The sequence below is a fragment of the Cyprinodon tularosa genome, unplaced genomic scaffold (genome assembly GCF_016077235.1).
Source record: "Cyprinodon tularosa strain WSP-4 unplaced genomic scaffold, ASM1607723v1 ctg88, whole genome shotgun sequence".
NCBI lineage: Eukaryota > Metazoa > Chordata > Actinopteri > Cyprinodontiformes > Cyprinodontidae > Cyprinodon > Cyprinodon tularosa.
The window spans coordinates 2,134,605-2,162,435 of record NW_024039651.1 but is presented as its reverse complement, the minus strand read 5'-3'; the positions used below and the strand labels follow the sequence as shown (position 1 = coordinate 2,162,435).

General features: G+C 37.6%; 1 protein-coding gene across 1 annotated transcript in view; it reads right to left on the bottom strand.

Annotated features, from left to right (window-relative positions):
* Window positions 1–607: 607 nt before the first annotated feature.
* Window positions 608–27,831, bottom strand: part of galnt9 (polypeptide N-acetylgalactosaminyltransferase 9) — a 187,671-nt gene continuing 160,447 nt past the window's right edge. Inside the window, exons 7-11 of the mRNA XM_038273609.1 lie at window positions 27,550–27,735; window positions 25,179–25,316; window positions 18,128–18,223; window positions 1,670–1,837; window positions 608–1,578 (exon numbers count right to left, since the gene is read on the bottom strand). Coding sequence (XP_038129537.1) covers window positions 1,432–1,578; window positions 1,670–1,837; window positions 18,128–18,223; window positions 25,179–25,316; window positions 27,550–27,735 — 735 coding nt within the window. The 3' untranslated portion in view covers window positions 608–1,431. The remainder of the gene's footprint in view (window positions 1,579–1,669; window positions 1,838–18,127; window positions 18,224–25,178; window positions 25,317–27,549; window positions 27,736–27,831) is intronic.

The window sequence follows — 27,831 nt, the reverse complement described above, 5'->3', positions numbered from 1 at the left end:
TATGACATAAAACACTTCTACAACATCAATCATAATTTCCCTCTTTTTAAGATTATTTTCTTAAAACACTTAAACTGAAATGCTTTCTGTGTGTTTATGTGCTTCTATCCTTTATTTGTTATATGTCTTTAATATTTTTACTTCAGTCAAATTTCATCCAAGGTTTCTGCTTCACATCCATTCATGGTACTCCTAGTATCTGCTGGTGGTCTCCCATCTCAGGGGATGGGGGGATCGTTTAGTCATCCTCCCCCAATCTGCCCTATTTTGGCTGTACCTGGGGGAAATAGACACTTCTCTATGAGAACAGTCACTGAATCTCTGAGAATGCCTTTTTGAAGAACAACTTTCCAGTTTATGATTTGATCCAATTAGAGCAGAGGGACACAAACATGATGGAGACTTGAGCTATTTGTAACTGCAGCCCTCAAGGAGAGACGAGCAATTGTTCCATCAATGTTGGCAGCTGGTATTGCAAGAGTACAAAAGGTAATGCAGGCATTTACTGAACGCAATAACAGCACAAAGTGTGGTAAAAACCTAGCAATAAATGTTTATGTATTGATGTAGGGTTTGAAAAAGAAAGAAAGACAGCTAGAAAATGGTATTTTAATATTCTAATTGCTTTAAGATGATTTCCATCAATTTTTGCACTTTTATTTCATTTTTACAATAAATTACTATCGTTAAACAGCTTTATACATTATTTGACCATTATTTTTCAAATAGCTTTATACATGCTTTTGGGGGCTGACATTCTCTGGTCACATGAAGCTGAAAATTAATAAACAAAAGGCACATGATTGCTTTCGTCCACAGTGAGCCATACAGTCCACAGAAACAAAGACGTGTTGTGGTTTGTGTGAGAATAAGTGAAGTTCATTTTAATTGGACGATTGCCAGCCGGTGTGAAGCCTATTACATGTCCTGCCAGGGCAGCACATTATGTCCACAGCTACTTGCTCAAATTACTCCCAAAAGATCCGGTTTCATCTGGTCATTGATGACAATTATCTCTCCTAATTTACCCCAGTACACCTTGTGAAAGTCAATAGACCCAGAAATCCCCACATGTCTTCTTTTCCATTAAGAAGGAAGAGTTTTACAGTAGAGTCACTTCTGTAGAATATTGAGCCGGATTGCACAAAAGGAATGTGCTCTATACATATGGCTGAATGCTAGAAACCATGGCCATTTCAAACTGTGCAGCTTGCCTGAAGGTGTGGTGAGAGGACAGAGCTCAGTGGGGGGGATAAATTGATCATGTTCCTTTTTAAGACTCATCGTTGCCCAGGTGAAGGTCAACGTGCTTTGTAGTTTATAGGGGGAAATCCTACACCTTACAGGGGTGCTTCAGTTCCTCCTCCTCTCTTAACAGTTCGCTGCAACTGGAAATTCTGGCCAAAATGTCTCAGAAATGACTGTGTTTCCTTAGTGCCTGGGATGCCGGATCCAGTTTCGAATCATCCACTTCTGACCAGAACATCTCTGCACCACCAGACGTAGCCCAAAGTTGGCATCTTTAGACATCTCAACTTCCAAGCACCGACCAGTGTCTCTGTTGATAATTGGGCCATTCTGCAACAAAATGATATAAAAAATAACACAATATTTTAAACAGCAATGTTTCCTGAAACCTCTACCTGTAAGACTTTTTTTTTTTTTTTACCTGTGTAAAGTCCCAAAGCCTTTGGGAAATCCTTGAAACAGCATCACATTTTTTCAGACTTGGAGTACGTCCTCTTCCATCATCTATGAGACATTTTGTATCGGGAAGGAATGTGGTTGACCCCAAGGGTCCAAGCTGGAGAAGACCCTCAGTAGAATAGCGGGCAAGCTGGAAACACACAGAGTACCAATCTGTTATCTACTAAATCAAAATACTGTTATTCTTTAAACTGGTAAAATGAATTTAAAAAATGTATTCCTAAAAGTGCATTTACACCAAATGTGATTCCACAAAGTTATCACATTAGGGTACTGTTGCTCGCCTGACATATCTGGCAGTACCCAATCTGTCCCTGTAGCACAATCCATACCATCAGCTCATTTGCGCATGCGTAACCATATAAACATCTGCGTCTCCATCAATTTTAATGAGTTAAAAATACCTTAATTATGTTAATCTAGTCTTTTTGAGTTCATTTTTTTTCTTTTCGGGTTAACGATATGATATATACTGCGTGATCTTAAGAAAGAAATAACCAAGAAAACAGTTAAACATGGTTTAATCATATTTTGCTGGACTACTCTGAACATGTCTGATGAGGATGTCAGACAAACAGTTTAACAGGAAAAAATGTAAAAAGCATCAAATTGTTTTAGAAAAGTAAAAAAAATGTTTTAAAGATTTGTATTAGTATTCTACAGTGAGTTAAGCATAGAAATAAGTACATTTGGTACCATGATTACATTATTTATGGCAACCAAGATGAATGTCCACTTGCACATGCAGAAGTGGGTATGGATCGTGCTCCCGGTATGATCAGGTAGTGACAATATAATTAGCAATTCGGATGGCAAGGGACAGGCTTTGTATAGCACCAAATAAGCTACACCCCTGTTGCTTCACTGCATCATCAAATAAAAGAAGGTAAAATCAGTTGGTTTCATCTAAGCCTAGCAAATTTGGGTTTTACCAAGTGAGTTACAGCACTCAATTTAATATGGTAATCTAAACAATTGGGGTCAGCAAGATCCTCCCAATATGTCCCCAGCTCTGGGGGACCAAGAACCAAGCTGCAGCTGGATCACAGTCCCTTTCTGCGGTGCTTCCGTCTGACCAGCACCTGGAACTATCCCACTTCAAGAGGGAATGGCTTGGTCAACAGATGTACAGTACTGTAAGGTGAGACAGCCTCCTAGAGCTCAGACAGAAGTAGCAGGAGATCATATCAAGAAGCCTGGGAGAGATGAACCAGAGCTGGGCAAAGGTAGTCACCTTTCCCTGCTCCTTCTAGGGATGAATTAAAACAGTGTTTTCAAAAGCCACCTACAAATCATTTATGAATATCTATTATTTAATTCTGTCAGCCATTTTTCTCTATGGACATCACTCTTCGCTGTGACCTCCAAACAAACCTATTCTGTCACTGAAATAATGTTGTTAGCCTCCCTTTGCCTAATGCACCTTAACATTTTATTGCAAGAAAGGCTTTAAAAAAAACTAAAAAGAACTTTTTTTTAACATAAAATCATACATATTTTAAGATGTCAACATATATCCTCCCATTTTACTATTTTTTTGTACATCTCAATTTTATTTTTGACTAATCATTTAGTCTGAATCTGCTCTATTTTGCTTGGAGAAACATTTTGAGAACCTAAATAAAATGAGAACTCGTATCCATGTTCTGTGGTAGTTTACTGATCTGAAGGGTTAATGCAACATTTCCACAAACCAAAACTTAATCCCACATTGTTTAATACTGAAAACAGGGGATTGTGCTGATGCACCTGTTACATAATTTAGAGAATAGACGATATTAAATATTTATTGGAGTAATCCTTGCTGAAAAATGAGATGAAAACGATTAGAGGGTGTTAAGTTTAACAAAAGCCCCTTCTTAAAACCCTGTAATGTTTACATAAAAATCTGCTTGCTTGAAATAAGTCTAAGAGGCACCCGCAATTATTCAGATATTATAGTATGCAAACATAATCTTGCCAACATACGAATGGCAGCATTAGATGCTTACCAGTAATTTTCAAGTGCTGCACCTCGGATTACATTAATGCTGTTGTGTAATGTATCGCAGAGTCAAACATTTAACCACATGGGGTAGAAGAATCAAGAATCTCATCATGAAACCATAATGAAATTTTGCAGAGACTCATGGCTTAGAAGACACACATATACATAAGATCACTTTTTGAAAATATGCAACACACTAAGATGGGAAATATGTAGAAAAGAACTTACATTCTATTACTTGAAAAAATCCAGTCCAATGTCCACTAAAATGAGCTGATGTTCTGTTTGATTGTTTTCCTCAGCAGATGTGTGTGAGAGTGTGACTGTGTGTGAACCAGTAAACTGGTCTCCATGAGGAAAGGTTAATTTTTGAGGCCAGTTTTAGATTTAAGGTGTGAATTAAGTTTATGTTAGGGTATATATTAGTGATTGACAAGGGTCGGATTACACCATACAAATGAATATGACCCATTAAAAGTCCCCATAAAAAATGGAAACACAAAATGAGTGGGTGCCTGTTAATTTAAATGTATTGCTTTAATTGAATCGAGTTGCTCCAACTTAATTGTTCAAGTTCATCCATCCATCCATTCTCTGTCACGCTTATCCCAAGCGGGGTCGTGAAGGGTGCTGGTGCCTATCTCCAGCTGTCAATGAGCGAGAGACGGGGTGCACCCTGGACAGGTCGCCAGTCCATCATAGGGCAACACAGAGACAAACAGGACAAACAACCATTCACGCACACTCACACCTAAGGAGAATTTAGGGAAGCTAATTAACCTAACAGTCATGTTTTTGGACTGTGGGAGAGGCTGGAGTACCCAGAGAGAACCCACGCATGCTCAAGGAGAACATCAAACTCCATGCAGAAGGAGCCGGGCTTGGAATCGAAGCCAGATATTCTTGCTGCAAGTGGTGCTACCTGTGGTGCCTGGTTCTGGTCTGCCTCCTCACACACCTGCTGATTGTTTCCTCGTTAAATGGAGTGTTCTTAAGCTGCTGATTGCCACTACCTCGACGCCAGAGTGTTTGCCAGTTTTGGGTACTCTAGCCAAGCTGAGTTTTGCTGAGTCAAACTGAGTTTTTGTCAACCTGAGTTTAACTTTGTTTTTGTCTTTGCCTCTCGGCAGGAAGTCATCCTGCAAACTGGTTTTGACAGCCTTATTTTTTCCAAGAACCTATCTGAGCACCAGATCCATGTCCACCAGGTCCTTCAACGTCTACTCAAGAACAAACTATTCGTTAAAGCTGAGAAATGTGAATTCCACAGACCATCTGTTTCCTTCCTTGGATTTATCCTTGAGGGCGGACAGGTAAGACCCACTGAGGAAAAAAGTAAGGCTGCTTTGGACTGGCCTACTCCTGAGACTCGCAAACAGCTCCAACGTTTCCTAGGTTTTGCCAATTTCTACCGCAGGTTTATCCACAATTACAGCCAAACTGCTCTTCCTCTTACATCCCTGACCTCTTCCAAGGTACCCTTTGTTTGGTTCTCTAAGGCGGAAGCAGCCTTTTCTCACCTCAAAAGACTTTTCGCCAATGGTCCTGTTCTCACTCAGCCTGACCTCTCCAGACAGTTTGTGGTGGAGGTAGACGCCTCGGATTCTGGAGTTGGAGCTGTTCTCTCCCAAGTTTCCGGTGCCGACAACAAATTGCATCCCTGTGCCTTTTTCTCTCTCCAGACTCACTCCAACTGACAGAAATTACGACGTTGGAGCTCGTGAACTTTTAGCCATAAAGTTGGCTCTGGAGGAATGGAGACACATGCTAGAGTGAGCTGCACATCCGGTTCAGGTTTGGACAGATCACAAAAATCTCTCCTATATCCAATCCGCCAAGAGACTCAAACCCCGCCAATCCCGATGGTCATTGTTTTTCTCTCGTTTCAACCTTTCAATCTCTTTTCGCCCTGGCTCTCGGAACATCAAACCGGATGCCCTTTCTAGGCAGTTTTCCCTGGATGAATCTGAGGAGTCGGCTGCTCCTATCCTGCCTCCCAGCTGCTCGGTTGCTGCAGTAACCTGGGAGATTAAGGATCTCGTCAAACAGGCCCAACAGACTGAACCTGATCCTGGAACCGGCCACCTAACAGAATCTTTGTACCTTCCTCCATTCAAGCTCGTGTAATAAGTTGGATTCACTCTTCTAAGTTTTCTGCCCATCCAGGGATCAGAAAAATGTCTTTGTGTTTGTGTTTCTGTGTTTGTCCCTCTTCACCCACCAGGAGGCGCCTGGTTCTGGTCCGCCTCCTCACACACCTGCTGATGGTTTCCTCGTTAAACGGAGTTGTCTTAAGCTGCTGACTGCCACTACCTCGACGCAAGAGTGATTGCCAGTTTAGGGTACTCTAGCCAAGCTGAGTTTTGCTGAGTCAAACTGAGTTTTTGTCAACCTGAGTTTAACTTTGTTTTTGTCTTTGCCTCTCGGCAGGAAGTCCTCCTGCAAACTGGTTTTCACGGACCCTCTCTCCCTGGAAGGATCAACTGAGCTTCAAACTGAGCTGGGGTTCAAACATGAGGTTTGGATCCACTTTCCCCAAAAGATCGTTTGAGCTTCGCACTGAGAAAGGGATTATTCTCCACTAGGACCTGTTCAAGTACCGCAGAATATCTAAGCAGTCAGTTTCTCCGTTCCCCAACTAACAACTGCATTCTGGGTAAACCCTGTTCCGCCCTCCACCGAATCAGACAAACATTGGAACTACAGCACATACACAGGAGTCAAGGATTCAACAACTTCTCTGGAAACGTGAGTTGGCAACCAAATCCTCTTCTCCAAGTTCACGAGTCAAATTCCCCACTGACCCTGAACAAACCACTGTGTCTTCCCCTCATTTTTCAGTTCGGGTTGAGCAGTGTTCAGAGCAATACTTCTCCCTCTGTTTAATTAAACCCGTTAAACCTTTTCCCTGGTCTCTCTGTTTTGGTTTTCTGCATTTGGGTCTGAACTTTGTAAAATCATAACAGAATAGTTATGAATAATTGTTTTATAAATTCTAACTGTCCAGAATATATAAATATTTACTTGTTGTTACGAGGTCCATGTTGTCATGGAGTGATTCAGCACTATTCAACATAAGAAGTTCAGGTCAGAAATTCAATGAAAGATTGCAATATCTCTGTAATTGTTAAAAAAATAGCTTTTTTTCTATTTTATGAACTTTCTGGGCCAAAAAAAGAAGCAGAAAAAGGGTGAATATCAGTAAAATTTTGGAGCATTGATGCCGACTTATGGAAGCAAAGGGGGCCAGAAGTCAAACAGAGGTTGCTGCTTTCCTACTGTGCCAGTAAGTTAAACATTTGCATTGATGCACCTGGCAACCAGCTGGCAAACAGTACAGCTAAAGGTTGAAATGAGAGTGGGCTAGGATGAGGCACCATTTATTGGCCAGGAGAAGTTAAATTTGTGGCAATCTTAGAGCCGCAGATAACATTACGATATATTACTTAATTTCAGTCAATACAATATTATTTCCCAATTGATATAGACAAGATAAAAGCCTAAGAGAGACTGCCAATAATGACCACAACATAATCCAGAATAAACCTTTGACAATTATTATTGTATGTAAAACACCTCCAATATAAAATTTAAAATACATATACATAAATAAAAACAATACATTAAACTACTTAAAATCTGTCAGTGATAAATGTGTAATATATATTTAAATATCAGAAATATATCCCCATTATTGAAAAAAATTATATTCCAGGGATTATTGTCCATCCCTGGACTAACTCCATTAACTAGCACCACTAAGGACAATTCATATGATTAAAGAAGATTAATGAACTATGTACAAATAAATAAAAACAAAAATTGGTTAAAACTCTTATAATTAACAACATATAAATCACAGTAGAATTTGGATTTTTTATCTCTGATGATCAAATTAATCTTCAGGAATTCCAATTATCTTTTAAACTATTATAGAACAATTATTATGTGCTAAAACTAATTCAAAAGACTACAAGACTACAATGTATGTAGTTGAAACAAAACAATATTTTAAAGAATGATGTATCATATTAAAATGAACGACCTTGTAGGGGACATAAATGGAAATGTGGTGCATGGTGTGCCTGGTTATGAACCTCACTTGTAGAGGTGGAACCTCAAATGGAGGAGGGTGTGCGCATCACAGAGGTTAAGTGTACAGGTGCACACTCACATGTCTCACCGTGGAGAGAATCAGGGTGGGGGCTGCCTTAATTTTGCTTGGTTTCTTAGCACCAGCACAAGCTATGACAGCGCAGTAGGGATTAATATAGCAAAAGATGTGAGATCAGTTGATTAATATATGAAAAACAAATGAATACTAAAAAACAAAATGAAACGAGATGCACTGACTTTTTAAAGCGCTAACAGATGGTTGAGTGTCAGTGCTTCCAGGTTGCAAATAGGCTTTGGTGATGGACCTGCTAATAGTACTTTCTAATATTTGACTTTAATACGGTGTTAATTAGCTCCTTTAATGAACACATTGATCGAGCACCATCCACATATTTCACAATGATTTTAGTAGAGTAAAATGTCTCCAGCCCTGAGCCACTGAGTGGGCCTGTACTTCCATCTTAATTCCTTTGACTTTATCCATGACAATCGTTCCAATGTCTTCCTGCAGGTGGATGTTCTATGGCAAACCATTATTCATAGTAGAATACAGTACCACACTTTTTGTGTGAAATTATCTTCCTAAAGATAAGTTGCGATTAGCGATGTTAGCATTAACTGCGTAAGAAAACAAAATAGTTTGTAATAGTTTTATTTATTGCAGTTACAAGTTGATGTAAGTAATTATTTTCCCCTTTTCTGCAATGCGGACACATTACTTACCATGTAAAAAGGCAAGTTAATATCATATAGATTTAAGTGATTTAAAAGCTACTTTAATCTTTCAAAGCACACAGTATTGTCTTACCCTTCCATAACACTGGCTCACAACTCGGGGCAAAAAAATGTGTTTTTTGCAAGGAGAGCTCTCTATTCAAAGCATTCTGGGATATATCTGCCTCTTGTAAGGCCTTTCTTTTCTTCTCATTCACTTCGAAGACATTTTTTCTCTTATGACCCTCGGGCATTTTCAAAGGACCACCCTGAGAAAGGTGAGCTTCAATGACTGTCTGAAACCGTAGCTCACCACACATATACGCCTGAAAGTTGCGCATGCACAGAAATAGACAGCTAATGGGACGGGCTAGTAGGACGGCCTTATGTAAACATATCACCAGAATGATTGACGGTAAGGAGGAGCACTGATTCAGATGATCCACCCAGAAATAAAAGATTGTCCTCTATACCTTTAAGGGCAAAAAACAAATACTGTTTCAGAGGCAATTAAGATTCATCACTTCATTAGCTTTAATATCTTGGCAAGGTTTTGTTGAAACTTCGTAAAGGCCAGGCTAAAAACAACTTGTTTCATTGCTATTAGTAGGCACAAAAACTTCCAAATTTAGCCTGAAATAAGCAGTGTTGGGCACGTTACTTTGAAAAAGTAATTAGTTATAGTTACTAGTTACTTCTCCCAAAAAGTAACTGAGTTACTAACTGAGTTACTCCACAATAAAAGTAACTAGTTACTAGTAAAAGTAACTATTGCGTTACTTTTGCGTTTCTCGCCCCCGTAACCCTCACCACCCAGCCCCCACCTTCTCGCAGTGTGTTTCAAAAGCCAGCTGAATAGAGCGGATGACAAAGACAAGAACCTGCAGAGAGTTTAGCATTTATTGCAACTCAACGTAAATGACATCAGGGGGGAACGCCATGTGAAGTTTTTTAACAGGGCATTCAGATCTGGTGAAATTAATAACTGGGGATGTCTAATTCTGAAATCCTGTGTGTTTGGGTTGTTATAGATACTGCAACATCTATCTATCTATCTATCTATCTATCTATCTATCTATCTATCTATCTATCTATCTATCTATCTATCTATCTATCTATCTATCTCTATCTATCTATCTATCTATCTATCTATCTATCTAGATGTATACTCTGTGTGTGACATAAAATATGGATCTCCATCCCTGCCACAAAGGCCATCAAATAATGTTTAAAATAAAAATACAGTAGGTTGAAAAGGCAGAGTATCCATCCATCCATCCATCCATCCATCCATCCATCCATCCATCCATCCATCCATCCATCCATCCATCCATCCATCCATCCATCCATCCATCCATCCATCCATCCAGATCTCTCCCTTTCATTTGATCGTTCACGCTCTCCATAGTTCTCCTGTGGCGCGAGCACAGGGCGACTGTTGCGCGCCTTTAGCGAGCATGCGCATGTTTCCTGTCGCTTGCGCAGTGAATCGTGCCGCCTGCGCTGTGCGGAGATGCAGAGGAAACCGTATGTGATGGGGAAACGCAGCTCGACGTAACACCTGTATTTCCAATAGGAAAACGCTGTTTTGCTGCTGGATCCTCCTCACTCTCCATCTCTCTGTGTGTGCTGTACGTTAACACCCACCAGCAGAAACACCCACCTACCCAACTGACAGACGGAATCTCACTATACATCAGCCATTCTCATCCTCCCCTCTCTCATGACAAGGCGCGCACCTCTGGATGACTTAAAAAATAATCTTTAATATCTCTTAAACAAAAGTAGCACAAACAATATTTTTTTTCTGCACAAATCTGCACTAACGTTGCACTAACCATTCAGTCTATTTGCAGAGTTTTTTGACGTGGGTGGGGTGTCAGCTTCACGCAGCTGCGCACGAGTCCTATCATGAAAAAAGGTTCATTGTGCGACCTGAGTAACGCGCAGTAACGGGGTGTCTGCAATGGTAACTGCGTTATAGTTACAGTCAAAGTAATTAGTTAGATTACTCGTTACTAAAACAAGGTAACGGCGTTAGTAACGCCGTTACTTTCAACGCCGTTAGTCCCATCACTGGAAATAAGATTTATGTTTTACACTGGTCAGGACAAGGACATGAACCGGAAGTCAAAAAAGAGCTTAGTATGACAGGAATCTGGTTGGAAGTCTGTCATTTAAACATATAAGTATAAAAATTATCAAATAGTCTTTAATAAGGTCCCTCTCAAGGCCTAAAGGCAGACCAATGGGCTCTATGCACAGCTCCACTACTTCCTGAATTTAAAGCAGCTCCTTTGTTTCCTGTCTTTCATGATTGGATGCACTGATTAATCCAGGTGTGTATGACCTAAGTAACTGGCCAGACACACCTGGATTAATCAGTTCGTCCAGTAATGAAAGACAGGAAACAAAGGAGCTGCTTTAAATTCAGGAAGTAGTGGAGCTGTGCATAGAGCCCATTAGATTTTGAGACTGATCCCAAACCTCGAGGGATTGGTGTTCTGAACCATTTAAATGTTTCTCTGCTTAAACACACCTGACACCAATATGAGCTCATTAGCAGTGCTCTGCACACATTAAATGCATGCTAGTGAGCCTTTAGGTTTGGTTTGTAGGCAAAAGGGAACATCTAAAAGTTAAAGGCGACCTGATGTTAAGGATTTGAGTTTGAGAGCACTGTTTTAAAACCTGAAGAAAGGGGTGATGAGCTTTTTATTAGATTAGATTGAGTTTTATTATAAACTAATCTGACTCATGAAAGGAGTTCTCACACCTCAATCCAGTTAATTACAGCAGCCAAGGCAGGAATAGACAGAAGTGGGAGTAGCCATAAGCTATTCAAAGATGTGATACAGACATAATTCAGCCGATGTCTGAGCCAGATATTGGAAATCTTTATAGTTTCTGAGTTACATTACAGATCCCTTTCTGTGTATCTGCATGTCAGCTTTTTAACTTCCTCTATCAAGGCCGTTAAGAGTGATGTATGCTGGAAACTTACAGTACTGTCATGATCAACCCAGATCGTTTTCAGATAACTGTAACTACAGAATAAGGAGGTTTATTGTATGTCTTTGTTACTTTGGAGAGAATTTCTTTCTTTCTTTACCTATAATCTGACATGCTATAAAACAAACATGGCTGTGAAGACTTACATGTATTATTATAATTATTAACTTCATTATATATCCAATTTAGTTAACTGAAAATTCATTTAAGGCACTCAGATAAAAAAAAAATAATACAGAGGTTTGGTAAAATGTTTTTTCAGTCATCTAAAGTCTCCCTTAAAGGATTGTTATAGTTAATATCAACATAGTTAGTCTCTATTTAGGTGAGCACCTACAAAGCTGCAGATTCTCTTGTATTAAATAACACGTTTATCTATAGTGGTTTGTGTTAAGGTAATTTGGGAATATAAGAAAAAAAGCATGCGCAAAGCACATTTGCATTACAAGCTAGAGCAGGATTCTGTTTTAATAAAAAGAAAACCTGAAAAAAAACACCCTCCAATTTGGTGTCTAAGCAAAGTTTGTGCTGAGTGTATCCATTTCTCAGCTCAGTGTTTTGCTATACTCGCACACTTGCTTACCCAGAAGTGCCCTAGTTTTTCCTGTTTCTTTTGCCTCCTAAACATACTTCCAAAGTTTCTCTGTACAAATCAAAGAGCAAAAATTACTGATGCTCACAATTCTAAACCTAATATTTTTTTTCCTACGACTATATTGAAAAATTATCCAATTATTTTAATTCTTTCCAGTTGTAAAATAACACATTACCTTCTGTTTTTTTTCCAGCCCAGAAATATGTGATGTACGTAAAACAATGAAAGGCAGTTTCGCCATCACTTACTAAAAGACAATCTACTGGGATGCCAAACCCCTGCTTGCCCCTTGCAGAGCACTACATCTACATAAAACAGAATTAAGTATGATATGAGGAATATCCAATCAGCATCCTTAACTTATGAAAAGTTTAGGCATTAAAATGTGAAATGTTTATTATGATAAAGTCCAATTTGGGAGATTTCATGTGTATCTCAAAGTCATTGAATCAGTGTGGAAATGTCTGTAAACAAAGAGCAGAGTAAAAAAATACATTTTCTCAGTGACAAAAACAACAAAGAGTCCTAAAACAAATAGGATGGCCCCAAAGGAGCCTGAATCTCACAGGTGCTGTATGTGTGGGAGGACTTGAAGGGACCAAAAAGACGTTTCAGGATTTCAGAAACAGTGAGGTACTGTTGGTTGGGAATTTTAGTTCAGATATAGAGCTGTCCATACTTTTATGTGTCAGTTGAGGTGAAGGAAGGTCAGGAAGGACGGTATTGAAGGCTGAGCTGAAAACCACAAAAAACTCCTAACACAGAAGTTAGGATGCTGCAGATGAGTCAGGGGGGATGTGAAGCGATGTGATTCTCCCTGTAAGGAAACTACACAGGGGGCTTGCTTGATGTACTTGCAGAAGATACTCTAAAAAAGCTCCATGATGGTACAGTAGTTGTCGGGAAAACTGCATGGTAATTACTGAGGCAGGTGATGCTTAATTTTTTTTTTGGAAAAGGCACAATTAAGAGGGACTTCAAGTCTAAGGGGAATGAAAAGCTGAAGGGAGAATTTAAAGATGTCCAGACAGAGCTTTCTAAGTTGGTGAGCATGTGATTTTAGCATCTGACCTGAAACCGTGTCTTGCAGCCTCGTAGGTGTTGATCTTTCTCATGATGGAGGTGGATATTCTGTTATGCTACTGCTTGGACAGTCAAAGTGTACATGTACAAAGAAGCTGTTTAAGGTGTCAGGGAGGGCCAGGTCATGGCAAAGCTGCTGGTCACTGTATTTACAATGGATGAACAAGATGCTTCATACTGCATGGGTTGTTGTTATTGTTCAAGTACCCCATCGATGCATTGCTTCCATCTGTACTTTGCCTGCTGGATTCCCTTTTTCAGTTTGCTCCAGGCCCTGCTGCATGTCCTGATCTGTTAGCTGTATCCTGAGCTTTCTGCAGAGTCCACGCTGTGCTGTCAACGCATGAAATGGGCGGAAGAAATATCTTGATTGTTTTTTTTGGGTAGGGCAGCAAAAGTAAATAAAGAACAGCACAGATGATAGGATAGCTTCACAGTTTAAAGCTGTTGTCCTTTTTTTGATAACTTTAGAATTGCATTTTTATTGGTCTACAGTACCTCTGCAAAAATGTTTGACTACTTACAGAAAAGCATAGCCTCTAAAAAAGAAAAGACAAACAATGAGATATGCAGAGAAATCATCTGGTGATTGGATTGTTACAATTTCCATTTAAAACGTCATTCATTCAATAAAAAACTAACTCAAAGGTACCAATTTTTACTATCAGTGAGATGTTTTAAAATAAATTCAAAGGAAGCCTTTAAGTAAAAGATCTTGAGCTACTCAGTTTATTGATTTGAAGCTTTAAATAATGAGGAATAATGAGTCAGAAATCAACCAATAAAAGGTAAATGGCTCATAGAAATAGAAGAAACATCAAACTACAGCGACTCATTTATATGTTTAGGAACAACACTGACTCAAGTGAAAGCCTCTAAATCTCTAGGGAACGCTCAGGCTCCAAGAAAGACTTTGCAAAGCTACTAATTTTAGATTTTTACCATTTTCCTGTCATGGATTTGACCATAATGGATCTGTAAATGTTGACAGATAGCTTATAATTATGTAATAATTTCTTTGAGATATTGGTAACACACTCTTTTATAGGGACTCATACAAGTCAATTTAAACGGTCGGTGCATCTTTGGAACATTTGATTTACCTTCTAGAAAGGGTATTGCTGTAGAAAACCAAGAAACAAGTGGCTATTTAATTTTTGCTTTAAAATACAACAATTTTACATTTAAATATGAAGCATTTTTCTATGTCATAAAGGGATCCTAGAGTTTAAACGTTCTCAGCTGATGGTGTATGTTCTTACACTGTACAGCCTGACGCTCTGATGCGATCTACCTACTCACACTATACGTCCAGAAATCACACATCGGACTCAGCGCCGAGAGATGGCGCTAGTTGGACCTGCTGATCTGGAATAAAGAATAAGAAGAACTCCCTTGTTTGCACATTCGCACTGCGTGAGGTTCTGGTAAATCAGCTTGTAAACGCTCATAACTCGTCATTCCCAGAAGCACAATCCGTATCATCAGCTCATTTGCGCACGTGCAACATGATATACATCCGGGTCGTCCTCTATTCTATTTGGTAAAAAAGACCTAAATTATGTTTTTCCCTCCCCCAAAGTAGTAAGTGTACTAAACTATAATATGTTTAAGGTTAATAATGTGTTTCCTGAGAAAATAAATGCCTTAAAATCCTTCCTGTTTTATCACTCGTCTGTGCCGGAAATGGGATCTTATGCTTCCTCCGAGAGCTAACTTTTTCAGCTTTAGAAGATAAAGCTAGTCTTTTTGAGTTTTATTTCTTCCTTCTGTGTTAACATTATGATATATAGTGCGTGATCTAAAGAAAGAAGTAACAAAAAAAAAGATAAATATGGTTCCTGTTAAAAGGGAGTTTTTCCTCTCCACTGTCGCTACAAGCATGCTTAGTGTGAGGGATTGTATTTGAGTCAATGAGTCAATGCAATCAACTGGTTTTCCTTAGATAGAAAACTTTGTATCAATTTGATTGTATGATCTGGTTGAACTGTAAAGTGCCTTGAGATGACATGTGTTGTGAATTTGGCGATATATAAATAAACTGAATTGAATTGAAAATGTAATCATATTTTGCCAGACTGCTCTGAGCATGACCAATGATGACGTCAGACAAGCAGTGTAACGGATAAAATGTAAAAAACATCAAATTGTCTCAGAAAAGGTAATAAAAAATGTTTTGAAGTTTTGTATTAACATTCTTAAGTTATTTCAGGATTAAAATAAGTATTTTTAGTACCAAAATAACAATATTTTTGGCACCCCTGATGAATATCTGCTTGCGAAATCAGCCAAATGATCCAATAGTACGGATCTTGCTTCCAGTACATATCGGGTAGCGACACTGCTTTAGCAGCAGGATTCCCTCACGAACACCTTATGATGGCCGACTGGATTTCAAACACGTTTGATTTTCTATTGACCTAACAAATCCTGATCAGGAGGTGGTCGTGAGAGGCTGACTACCCCTCGATACCCCCTGTATACTACACGACGCAGGATGCACGATGAGGCTGAAACTCGGCTCGATCAAAAATATTCTCACACAACCGGAGAATCGGCCCGAAATGGGCAAACATTCGAACAGTTTATGCCCAGCCTTAGTCTGCTCTAGGGCTGCTGTGTGAGATGCTTTGGAGTACTCAGCCATGATAATTGTGGTTCTAGACTACATTACCCAGGAGGGCCAGAATGGGGCCTGTGTGGTTTTATGGTGGTAAAGAGCCAGAGAAATCGCTCCCCCCACAAAAACAACCAACCAAACGAACCAGCAAAATCAACAGGACAATAGTATACCATTGATTAAGTGAGCCAGTTAGCCACAGAGCCAGTTGCAGCGCTGATGCTGCTGGTTGCATATTAATATTTCTTCCTTTTTTTTTTTGTAATTCTTAAAGCTATCTGAAAACACTTGTCAGTTCTGTTTTTTTTTTCTACTACTGTATACTATCATAAGAAAATAATTTTGTGTTATTCAGTTAGTACAGAGGCCATAAAAGGGCACTGGGCACTGGCCCCTGCCTAAAACTGCCCACGAAAGTACAGATTTCTGTGACCAAATAGTGTGATTGCTGTAGACCAAAATACATTTTATCTTGGTCTACAGCAACAATGGCACCCTGTCACATTGAGTTCCACTAAAAAGTGACAATATCCGGACTCAGAAAATGACGACAGAAATCTTTTTATTTCTGTTTGAAAGAAATGTTTTTTTTTTTGTTTTTTTTTTGCTAATCAAAATATTAAGGAAACTCAAATAAATGTTTAGATTACAGCAGCCAGGGTTTTTTTTCCATCTCATTTGAACACAGAAAAAATATGTTTAATTCTCTTTAAACATTTTGTATTTTTTTTTTTACTTTATGTATTTTAAAACAACAATCAAATAAAAACAGAAAACAAGTATTAAGATTATCATCTCTGAGTCAGGAAAACTCTTTCCTGTCAGTGCCATGCAAATTTTATTTTTCATTAAGGACACTGATGTTTGTTCTAACATATTCAAATACAACTTTTAAATGTATTATTGACATTATTACTGACTTGAAATAGATTTTTTTAAACTGGAAGGATTTCCGATTGAAGAGTCTATCATGAGCAGCTGAACAGCAGATTTTGTTTATTAAATTCAGCCGGTTTGCACATATCCAGCAGCCTACTGTACAGGTGTTTGGTGAAAATGCTTATCAAGACGAGAGGCTGTAAGAGCCCAAAACAAAATAAAATGAATGTATTCTTTATTCATTAATTTTTCAGTATATTGAATTTCTGGCTATAAAAAACTGCTCTCCATTTTCTATATTTACAAACTGAAAGTTGAAAAAAGTAATTGTTTCTTGCTTTTTCATTGTTGGTTTTAAATTGAAAAATAAATGCAAAATTGAAACACAGGTTTACTGGACCCTACTGTATTTTTGTCTTTTGATATTGGACATCGGCTACAAGAATCAGAGGAGGGAACACTGAATGAGAGGTTTTAGCAAAAATGGTGGTCCGTGGTGCATGTTCTATTTCTTTTAAGCCATATGACACATCAAACAACTGAACATTTAATTCAGCATTTGTATTAATCCCTGACTCATAATTTTCATTAGCAGTTTTCCAAAACTAGGTTTATAACCGGCAGAACTTCTGTAAAAGTGAACCTTTTAATGAAACACCAAAGAATATTTTGCCATTTCAGTGTTTCACAGCAAAAAAGCAATTATATTTTAGCCTTTATAAAACTCCTACAGCACTAATGCTTTTTCAGGTTTTGCAGTATCCGAAGGTGTAATGCATGAGAGGGATTAAAAGACACCTTCAGCATTTGTCAGATCAGAGCTGGGGGGGAGGTTTTTACCTCACAGTGGGGGTAAAAGTATGCTGACAACCTCTGCAGGATAAAAAAAAAAAAAAAAAGGAAAAGAAAAAATGACTTGGCACCAATATTCTTACTTCACATTATTCTCTTCCAAACGGCAAACCTAGATACACAGAATAAGGTCATGTCTATAAAGTGTTAAGCCTGAAAAGGAAAAGATGTGCAGAAATGTAAAACTAATTAATTCTGCACACTGTATGCGTGTTGTGCATAATGCTTAACTACTGGATTACTTGTTAAAGAAGAAAACCTGCTATCCATGGTTGAAAAGCTTCAACAGAAACATGTGTGGGAGTCGTGGCTTGTGTAAAAAGAGAATCGCTAAGACGCACATCTTTTCTTACCGCTGCTAATAATCATTGATTTGATTTTACTCCACAAAATACAAAGAGAATATGACTACATACAATATTGCTAAGGGGGATAGTTCTAAATCTAACACTAAAGAAAAACCTGTTAATTATTGGCGCTGTAGGCTTTTAAATAAGAGTATAACAGAAAAATTATTGAAGCTTAGAAAATCAAACTTTGAATATAAGAAATCTGGCCTTACCTGGGAGGACATGCCATGGCACGGGTAGAGGATGGCTTTGTCATCGTCCTCTGAGCCTTGGTCAAGGCAGTAACCACTGGCTTTACTGTTTCTCACCTGAAAGAAATCACGGTTTCACAATTAAGATTTGTTTCCATCAATAGGAAATTGAAGCACCTAGAGAATCAAAAGACTCTGTCGAAATGATATATGTATAAAGCAATATTGAAGGACCTCATTACTTTCATTTTGCACCTTTCAGCTGAACTCTTTTTTGACAGACCGGGTTTTAACGAACCTTACTACAAAAACAGTTTGACTAACTTGAAAAAATTTACTGTAGATTTTAGATATACACTTCATGGGAATTAAAAGGGAATTAAAATGGAAAACAAGTAGAACTACTAAAAATTATAGTTTAAAAATAAAATAGTTCTTTGTGAAAATAAGTTTGGTTGAGTGAAGGTTAGTTTTCATTGTCTACTTTCAAGACTGGGCTTAAAACATTGCTTTGTGGTGGATCTTATAGTTAGAGTGGATCAGGTTATCCTAAGCTGTCTCTATAGCTGTGATGTTATAGGCTAAGGGAGCCAAAACAACACTTTTCATCATTCTGCTTCATCCTATCTCTGTTCTCCCATTGTTTAGTGTTAGTTTAGCCTCTAACTTTATGTTCTCTGGAGAAGCAGCATTAATTTCCTATTCTCTACTTGTCTGGAACAAACTCCAGGAGTTTTTTTTTGTGTCAAAGTTAAAAGCAATTTTTTTAAAACCTGCCTTTACTGATGTATCATTAGTTTAAGGTGATTTTCCAATTGTTTTATTTGTTTCACCGCTTCATTTGCTTTCTTTAAAAAATTTTTTCTCTTCTATAAAAAAAAATGCCTTGCCATATTGATCAGAGCTTTTATGTTACTTGGTAAGTCTGCTTGTGTCTCCTTGAACCCCAGTCGGCCTCAGCAGAAGGCTGCTCACACTGAGCTTGGATCTACTGCAGGTTTCTTCTTTTTTCCTCTCTACTGTTGCCACATGCATGCTTGGTGTGAGAGACTGGTGTAGTGTCAACGACATAATGCAAGCAAATATTTATAGTCTTTGCTTTGGCAGAAGAAGCAAATACCGGTACTGCAAAGTCAATAACTCAATACAATTAGCTGGGTTTCCCTGGGCAGAGAGCCAGTCTGACCCTATGATCTGATTGAATTGTCTCTGTAAAGTGCCTTGAGATAACAGGTGTTTTCAAATGGTGCTATGCAGTAAATTAACTGAATCAAACTCTTTAGAGTAAAGGTAGCGATTGTTTAAACTCTTATAAGTTTAAAGATAGTTATACTACATGCAATAGCATTTCTTAGTATTAATCCAGATTAGTTGGTTCCAGAAGACTGAAAATAATGTCTTATTTAAATATTTAAGCGGACTTAACCATTTTACACTAACTTAAATAAATAAAAAGTCATAGCAGTTAATGAGAAAGCTATATAAAACATGTGGAATTCGTACAGTGTTTATTGAGATGCAAATGTAATTATGTTGCAAATGCATAGAGGAAGCGGTGCACCACCAATAATCTTCCCAAGAGAAACATCCAAAGGTGCTTCAAGAAAACCATTTGAATGATTTTTACTCTGCCTAATCTCTCTTTTATTTGGTTGATGTGATGGCATGTGCTTTTTTTGTCTTCATTGCAGGTTTGAGACCAAATGGCTGTTAGTGAAAATAGTTACTGGTTTATGAATATAAATTCCAATGCTAATTTTTTGAATTTTTAAACATGGACTGTCAACTCCAATCTTAGAAGGCCAGGAGCTTTTTGATCTGTATCATGTCCAGCACAGCTAAATCAAAAGAACCAAAATCCCCCCTGAAGCACCCGGGTGCTAATGACCTTATTATTGGGTCCAGGTGTGTTGAGAGAGATACATGCAAAGGTTGAAAGACCCTGCCCCTTGGACAGTTAAAGTCTGACACTGATGGCATAAAGATGTATAGCATAGCATCTGAGTAAAACCACTCTGATTTGTTTTTGCATTACACTTTTTGTTTTGAACTTACACTTGGCCATCCTCTGGCACATTTTATTAGAAACTCCCTGTACAAATCCTGAACTATTCCCATCAGTTTACTTCTTTTCAAATTACAGATCCTTAAAATGAAAATAAGTGGATACATAGAACAAATCAGGCTTTTGATAGATAACTAATATTAGAATGTAATAATTTCATGTATATGATTTGGTGCTTTTAACTGTACATATTCCTGATGAGCAGGTAGGATTTTTTATAGTAAAAAAAAAAGCCATTAAAGACCATATATATTTAAAAAATGTGGTTTCTAATTAACTACTTGCAGAAAAACCTACCTGTTAAGAGTGAGCCAAAAAGCACAATAACCTAGTTGCATACTGAAGGTATGCACAAAATTACCCTAATCTGTAGTTAACGCACATTTGATTTAATTTAGGTTTAAGCTTTCTCAATAAAGTCTCGTTTGGGTGTGTTTTGGTGGCACCAACATAATTATTGTAATCTAATTAAATAATCGGAGAGATTCCAAATTATAGATTGTCTTGGGCTCAAATCCTACTGAATGATACAAGCTCTTGAATTTGACATGTACAGTATTTGCTGAGGAACAAACACAACAACTCACCAGTCTAGCAGGTAGAAGCCCTGATCGCTCTGTCTCCAATTATTTAACTAATGCATTTTCTTACTTTAATGAATTTCTCCTTTAAAATAATTCCAAAATGAATTAGTTAAGAAAGCTATGAAGTATTAATACTAAAAATAAAAAAATACTTCCTTTTTATCCAGAGTTTGTTTACTCCGGCGTGACATACAATCTTAAAAGGGTTTGATGGGTTTCCATCTAAAATCTGAATTTTTTTTTTATTAAATCTCTTAATATGTGATGTGTTCTGGTTGCTGTGTGTCTGAACACCACATGCTGTAGAACCAAACCTGTTTTATCTACTATATCCTATCATTATTTGTCGGGTCTCTTAGGTATTGAGTAACAATTTAAAATCATATATCTTGTGAACCTTAAGAGTCTATCAGCATGCTTTTTGCTCTCTTTCGCCGTATGTGGCAAAAATGTGTTGTTGCTCAAAAATTAGTTGTATTTAAAGCTTGTCACAATTCCTTTAAGAATGATTTATGCTTTTTATCAGAGCAGCAAATAATTAAAGGAATTCTGTCTCAAAGTGTTTACTTTTAATCTGTAATAACACATTTTTGAGGTTTTTGAGATTTGTGTCAGGCCCAAAGATCTAATGACAAAAAAGTGACTTTTTTGCCTCCCAATTTGTTATAACAAATATTCTAGATAGTTATAGAAAATAAACCGTGTTTTTTGGCGAATAGAACATTACCAAAATCTTTTTCAGAAACAGCTGCTGCTCCCATGGTTATCTTTATGCAGCCCTGGTATTTAACTATTGTTTAGAGAAAAAAAAGAAAATAAAAAGACCTGATTCATTTACACAATATTTTGTTGACTCTATGGGGACTATAAATGTACCTATAGATTGAAATTATTCCGCAACTATGGTAACAATTCACACTATACTTCAGTTTGCAAAGAAATACAAGCACATACATTAATATGCCAATGAGGGTCATTCTTTAGGCTATTGTTGTCTTGTACCTATAATCAGAATTTCTTCCAGTGTGCATACTGCACTGCCTCATGTAGGTCTACAATGGCTTATTCACAAAGCTGTCAGGAAGCTTCAAGTCATCCTGAAGGCCGGTCCATGATAGGATGTTGTCATGCAGCGACCAGTCACAAATTTCTCTCTCTTTGTCTCCTCCAGGCTAAATGATGGCGTGCATTTAGTAGGGGCCTTAGCTGTGATTTGAATTTGTATGGCTTAATTTCCAGGTTGCGACATTTCTCTCATGTGCTGTTGTTGGGAAGGGTTGCACTCGGCTGTTCTGAACAGCGAGACTGAGTGCAATGAGTCCTGATGCTTAGTGACAGATGGGACACACGTCTGCTGCAGCTGCTGTGTGGCGGTGCAAGGTAACGGCTTCCCAGCTTGTCGACAGATCTGAAATAGTGCCACTTGAGTGGATGCCACTCTGAGAAATCCAGTTGCTGGATACTGGAGCAAAAAACAGGCATCGAAGGAAACAAAGAAGGTGTAAGAATCCCCAAACGATTGATGAATATAAAAGGTAATTCTGATTTCCTAGACATGCAGGGGCTTATTGATATTCAAAATTTCCCATATCCCAAATGGATATGAGTAAAAAAAAAAAAAGGCACATTTCGGTAAGCCTGAAAACAATGACTAACTCAGGAGGGTGCTCAATCATTCAACCTCCCATAAAAAGCTTCTCTTCCCCTACTGGGCTGAGTGCTCAAGCAGACACAAGACAATCAAGCCGGAATGGAAAACTAATAAGTTTTTAATTAAAACTCATTATAGGGAAATCGTATCTAATTTTGTGAAGAGATTTTAGTCTGTAAAAGCTGCAACAGAAACTTACCCTGGACCTTGAAAAGTCAAGTCATGGTCTCTGTTTATCTTGTGAGATTTGAAGGTTAAGGCATTTGGCCTGTCAGGCTAGTCATCTTCTTTAGTAACAATCTATTTAATGGCCATCTAAAAAAAGGTTATATTTAATTTACTTTCACACAAAGGTGCTTCAGCTCTTTATCTATAACTAATGGCAGGGGGGAAAAAATAAAACTTCCTGATTTGGCAACCTTCCCATAGGAATACATCAAGTAAAGACATTTTCTTGCAGTCCAAACCCAATCATGGCAAAGTGAGATTGTACACGCTAACATGCTTGGTTAAAGCTACTACCAAGGCTTTTATGCAAAAAAAGTTAAGCTTAGGTCAGATACATAGGGCTGAGAAAACCCATTAACACTGCAAATAATTATCTAAAGATGAGCAATAATTTCTCAAAATAAGTGTATTTAACCTTAATATTAGTGGTTAAATAAGATGATCTGCCAAAGGAATTAGTATTTTTAGCGTTAAAATAAGATGATTGGATATTATGCGCTTTAAATAAGAGACTGCCGTTGTTTTTTCTTATTTAAAATATAAATTGTCTTATTCCATTGGCAAAGTGTCAACCTTATCTGTTCAATTCAAGAAAAAATATACTTATTTTAAGACAAATTGACTTATTTCGATTTTTATATTTTGCAGTGTACCAACTTACTCAACTTTTTTTTAGATTCTCAAATTTTTTTGTCAGACAAGTATATGAATTCATACGCACCGTTCAAAAATTGGCTGAAAAGACATTGTAAATACGACATGATTTACGTCCAAACGTCTATATTTGGTTGAAAAGAGTAAGGTGCAAAGCTGTAATTTTCAGATTGTTGAAAAGAAGTTGAAAACTGGATTTGCAACTTCTTTTCAACAATCTGAAAAATTTCAATATCTATCATTGGACTTAAGTGGGACAAAAATCGGACCGACTAAACACTAGCCAATTTCCAACAATGATTTTGGACTAAATCAAGATTACTATGGACCGACCAGATTTAGCCTAAAAACCAATATCTAAATGAGATTTTTTAATGGGATAATGCTTGCAAAGCAGACTTGTTAGCCTAAAAATACATTCATCTGCAGTACAGCTTTCACCATTAGCCCCCTGCCCAACCCAACATTTATCAAAGAGTTGTGAGGTATTCTGAGTTTAGTCAGCAAGAATTAACAACTAGGTGGATGTAAGCAGATGTGAACAAATGGCTCTAAAGACCTATCGTTAAAGGGTTCCTACAGCATAAGGCAAGTTAAATTCAAGACTTTTTAAGACTCTTGAATGCCACTTGAAATAAAAGGTTAACACCAACTTCAAAATAAGCACAAGAAAAGTCTAATTGTGACAAATTTACCATAATGTTTTTTTTTTTTTTTTTTGAAATAACCCATTACTTTCTGGCCCAGTAAAAAAAAAAAAAGAAAAACTATCCAAAGAGGAAAAAAGCAAAAAAAGCATCCCAGTCTTATTTTGTCCTTCACTTAGAGTTTAGAAATCTATAATCAAACCACTTTTTTTTGCTATTAAATCTTAATTAAAAAAAAAAATTATAACAAAAGGCTTTTTATCAACATTACCCAAGTTGTCTAGATAAAAAATTAGTGGGGGCATCACCCAAAGGCCTGACCGCAACATCGTTTTTATTGTTTCCGCTATCAGGATGGAACCAATAATGGTTACAGCAAGCCATTTGGTAAATGTAAAAATGAAAAATAAAAAATCGCCAATTATTTTAATGTTTAATATAGATTACAAAACTAGAATCCTATTTATTACATGATAACAATTTTAGGACCTATGAAAAATTGATATAAGAAATTTTAATATCAACTAAGGCCTTACTTTTATACTGAAGAATTGAATGCCTTTCAAAGTCTTTTAAGGATCCACAGGAACCCTGTAATAGCACCAAACTACATGGATATCACCTTGAAGCAGAGTTGAACCATGATTCAGATACCGTAGGTTGTAGCACCAGAGGACCGATTGAGGTTTTGGTCCAGTAACAATAGTTCAGCCCTATTTCCAGTAGGAAAATACATAATCATCAGTCAAGAAATCTTCATCAGCTGTTAACTATCATATCAATATGGGCCAAAATCTGGAAGTAATGATCCTGACACCTTGATGAATCTATGCCAGAAAGAAGTAAGGCAGTTCCAGTGGCAATTGTATTCTAACCAAAGTCCTCAGAAAGAATGTTCCATAGTTTGTTTTTAGAAATAAATGTGATATCAGAATGTCCCTTCTCCTTCTTTTCAGTATTAGAAGTCATCCCTGTCTTATTTTGTTCTTCACTTAGTTTGGAAATCTATTTTTTGCTATTAAATCTTAATTCAAAAAGATCATAACAAAAGGCTTTTTATCAAAAGATTCTCAAGAGTTAATCTTTATAAGTTTATTAGATTTGTTAAATCAAATTATCCACCTTTGCTTTAGCTTCCTCTTTAAAAACTGCGCCTTCTCTATAATTGGATCAAAGCTGATATTATGGTTGAATTAACATTCAGTCTATTTCCAGCAATCCCTTTTGCAAGCCCTTGTCTCACCTCGCCGTATGTGATGGTGTTGTTGTAGATCCGCATCTCTGGGTAGACGTGCTCTAGGTACCAGCGAAAGCTCCGACATTGCATCCTTTTCCTCAAGGCCACACGCTCTGAGACATCTCCAAAATCAACTCCTGGGTTCTGTTGAAATTTTCAAAACAAAAGCAGAGAAAACAAAATACATACAAATCTGACAAACAAACACACAGCATAGATAATTCTTCTCCAGGAGAGAAAGATGTAATAGTTATAGAGTGCTAAGAAGACACAATTTGCATTTAGGTAAGAGATGAATAGATGCACTCGTGATTTGAGACTTTCATTGTTCCTCCATTAGACATGATCTGCACTTAGCAAACTCTAATCAACTGCTTGATTATGAGTGCTCACGGCCAGATAGCACTATGGAGGATGGTGTCTGGATTGATTGGGTGAAGGCCTAATAGCTGAAACGCCTCAAGCCTAATTCTGACACTCACACTCACACACACACACACTGTGCATATCAATAAATGCACACACTGCCCTGCATTAATATGGACTCATATAGAAATGAATACATTATGTATCGCAGCAATCCTATAGAGATGACTTCTACAGAAACACACAAAGCTGTTTCCAGATGCTGTTTCCAAGCAATGCCTGTTCTATTGCCAACTATGAAGCCAACATGTGTCAATAATGAATTCCAGTTAGAAATATTTCCTTGTTTCTTGGCTACCAGAACACCAATACTCACATTCAGCTTCAGCGAGTTGCTGTTTGGTATTTGGACTCAGGGCTGCTCACTGTGGTGAATCATAAAGCCCTCTCCCTTCGAAGTAATTGTGCTCTCAGCAGGCATCTTAGACAATAACAAGAGTCTGTGAGTGTGTGGGGAACTTTGGAGGGGTTTGATGAAATAATCGAAGCATTAGGTCTTTACTGTAGACAGAATAACTCCACACCACAGGAAAGCTGGGGTAATAACATGCCATGCCACTGTGTATGGGGAGTGCAAGTTTGTCACCTGCTGCATTCTTTTCCCACAGAACCTCAATGCTTCCTGCTGATTTATGTTTGTCTTTTATACAGTTTCTTTTCAGCAGAGTGTTAATCAGGGCTGATGGAAGTACTTTTGAACAGGGGGTGCTGTGCACATTTTTTGTTACTTTTGGACAAAAGACCTATGAACCTATTGGCCTATTTAAAGTGCAATAAAAATAAATAAGAAAATAGATTGAGATTCACTACGGTATTGTCATATAGACTTCAAGGCACGCAACCAGGGTCTGTAAGACAGAGATCATCAGTTTTCAGGTGAATATATGCTCTACTAATTAAATTTCACAATAACACAATAACAATATAGATTTGTTCAGCTGGCATGAACAGAGTCACTCTATTTATGTCACACATGACTATTAGTTCCAAAATCCTTTTACGCAAACCAAAAGGAAGTAGTTAGATTAGTAAATGATTAAAACCTTATTGAACCTTATTCTCCACATCCATTACACAAAGAACACAAGATCAAAACAACACTATAATATACTATTGTTGCCTTAAACTGCACTAATATATATAAAAGTTTGCAGTGGCACCATGCTCTTACTTTGTGCTACAGGCAGGGGGCTGGCTCATGAGTGGACGAATCTGAAATCCATTTCTGTGCCATATTTCCTCCTCGTTCCTGTCAATAGACTATGTACATTTACCAGCTATAGCGGCATACCATGCACTAGCTTGCCTAACGTTGCCATGACAATGTAACTTCCTTGAACTTGTGTTTATTAGGCATCAAAATAATTATATTAAAATCCAAATACAAGTAAGAGTAAAATTAAAAAAAGTCAATGTCATTTCCCAAAATTTTCATAATAAATGTATAAATTGTGCAAAGTATTTTTTATACATTATACATTAAATCGCCCTCTCGCCACTAGAAGGTGCTGCAGCACCCCCACTTCTCGCGGCCATGTTGTTAAAAGTAGTTATTAACAAAAGCTGTTTATTGTAATTCTCTGGAACATGCTATTTTTTGTAATATTTTTAAGGTCTTAGATGTGCTTCATTTGTAATCATATCCTCCTTAGCACCAGAGGGGAAAATTAGATTTTAATATTAAACTCTCCATTAAAAAAGCAGGAGCTCAGTATTTAGCAGCTCATCTCAAAAGACTTTAGCAATTAAAACTGATTCAAGGTTTGTTTCTTTAACTTGTTGATCCCTTCTTCATACTCAGTCTATTACCTGTGTGAAGATCAGGCTGGGTCTAATCTGAGTTTTGAATGTCTACCGATTAGTGTCAAACTTGACCGGTGGATTTGAATGAAGAACTGAGATGTAAGGAAAGGGGCACCCCAGAGAGTGATCCAAAAAAGAAAAGGCTTACATTCATGGGAATGTTCCAGGCCATGTAGACGTGGGATTTGTATTCATCCATCCACACTTCAGCCGCTCTCAGGGCATTGCGTTTCGCGTAGTAGTCTATATCGTTGTTGTAGGGTTTCTTGGTGCGCTCAATATGGGCAACTCTGGCACAAGGCAGGACCTCCATGCTCCCTCCACACTGCCAAACCTAGACAACATAAAAATTAATGGTTGGAATTAAGTAAAGAGTCATAAAGAAATACATTTTATTTACCCCCCACATTTCTCCTATCTTTGCTTTTTT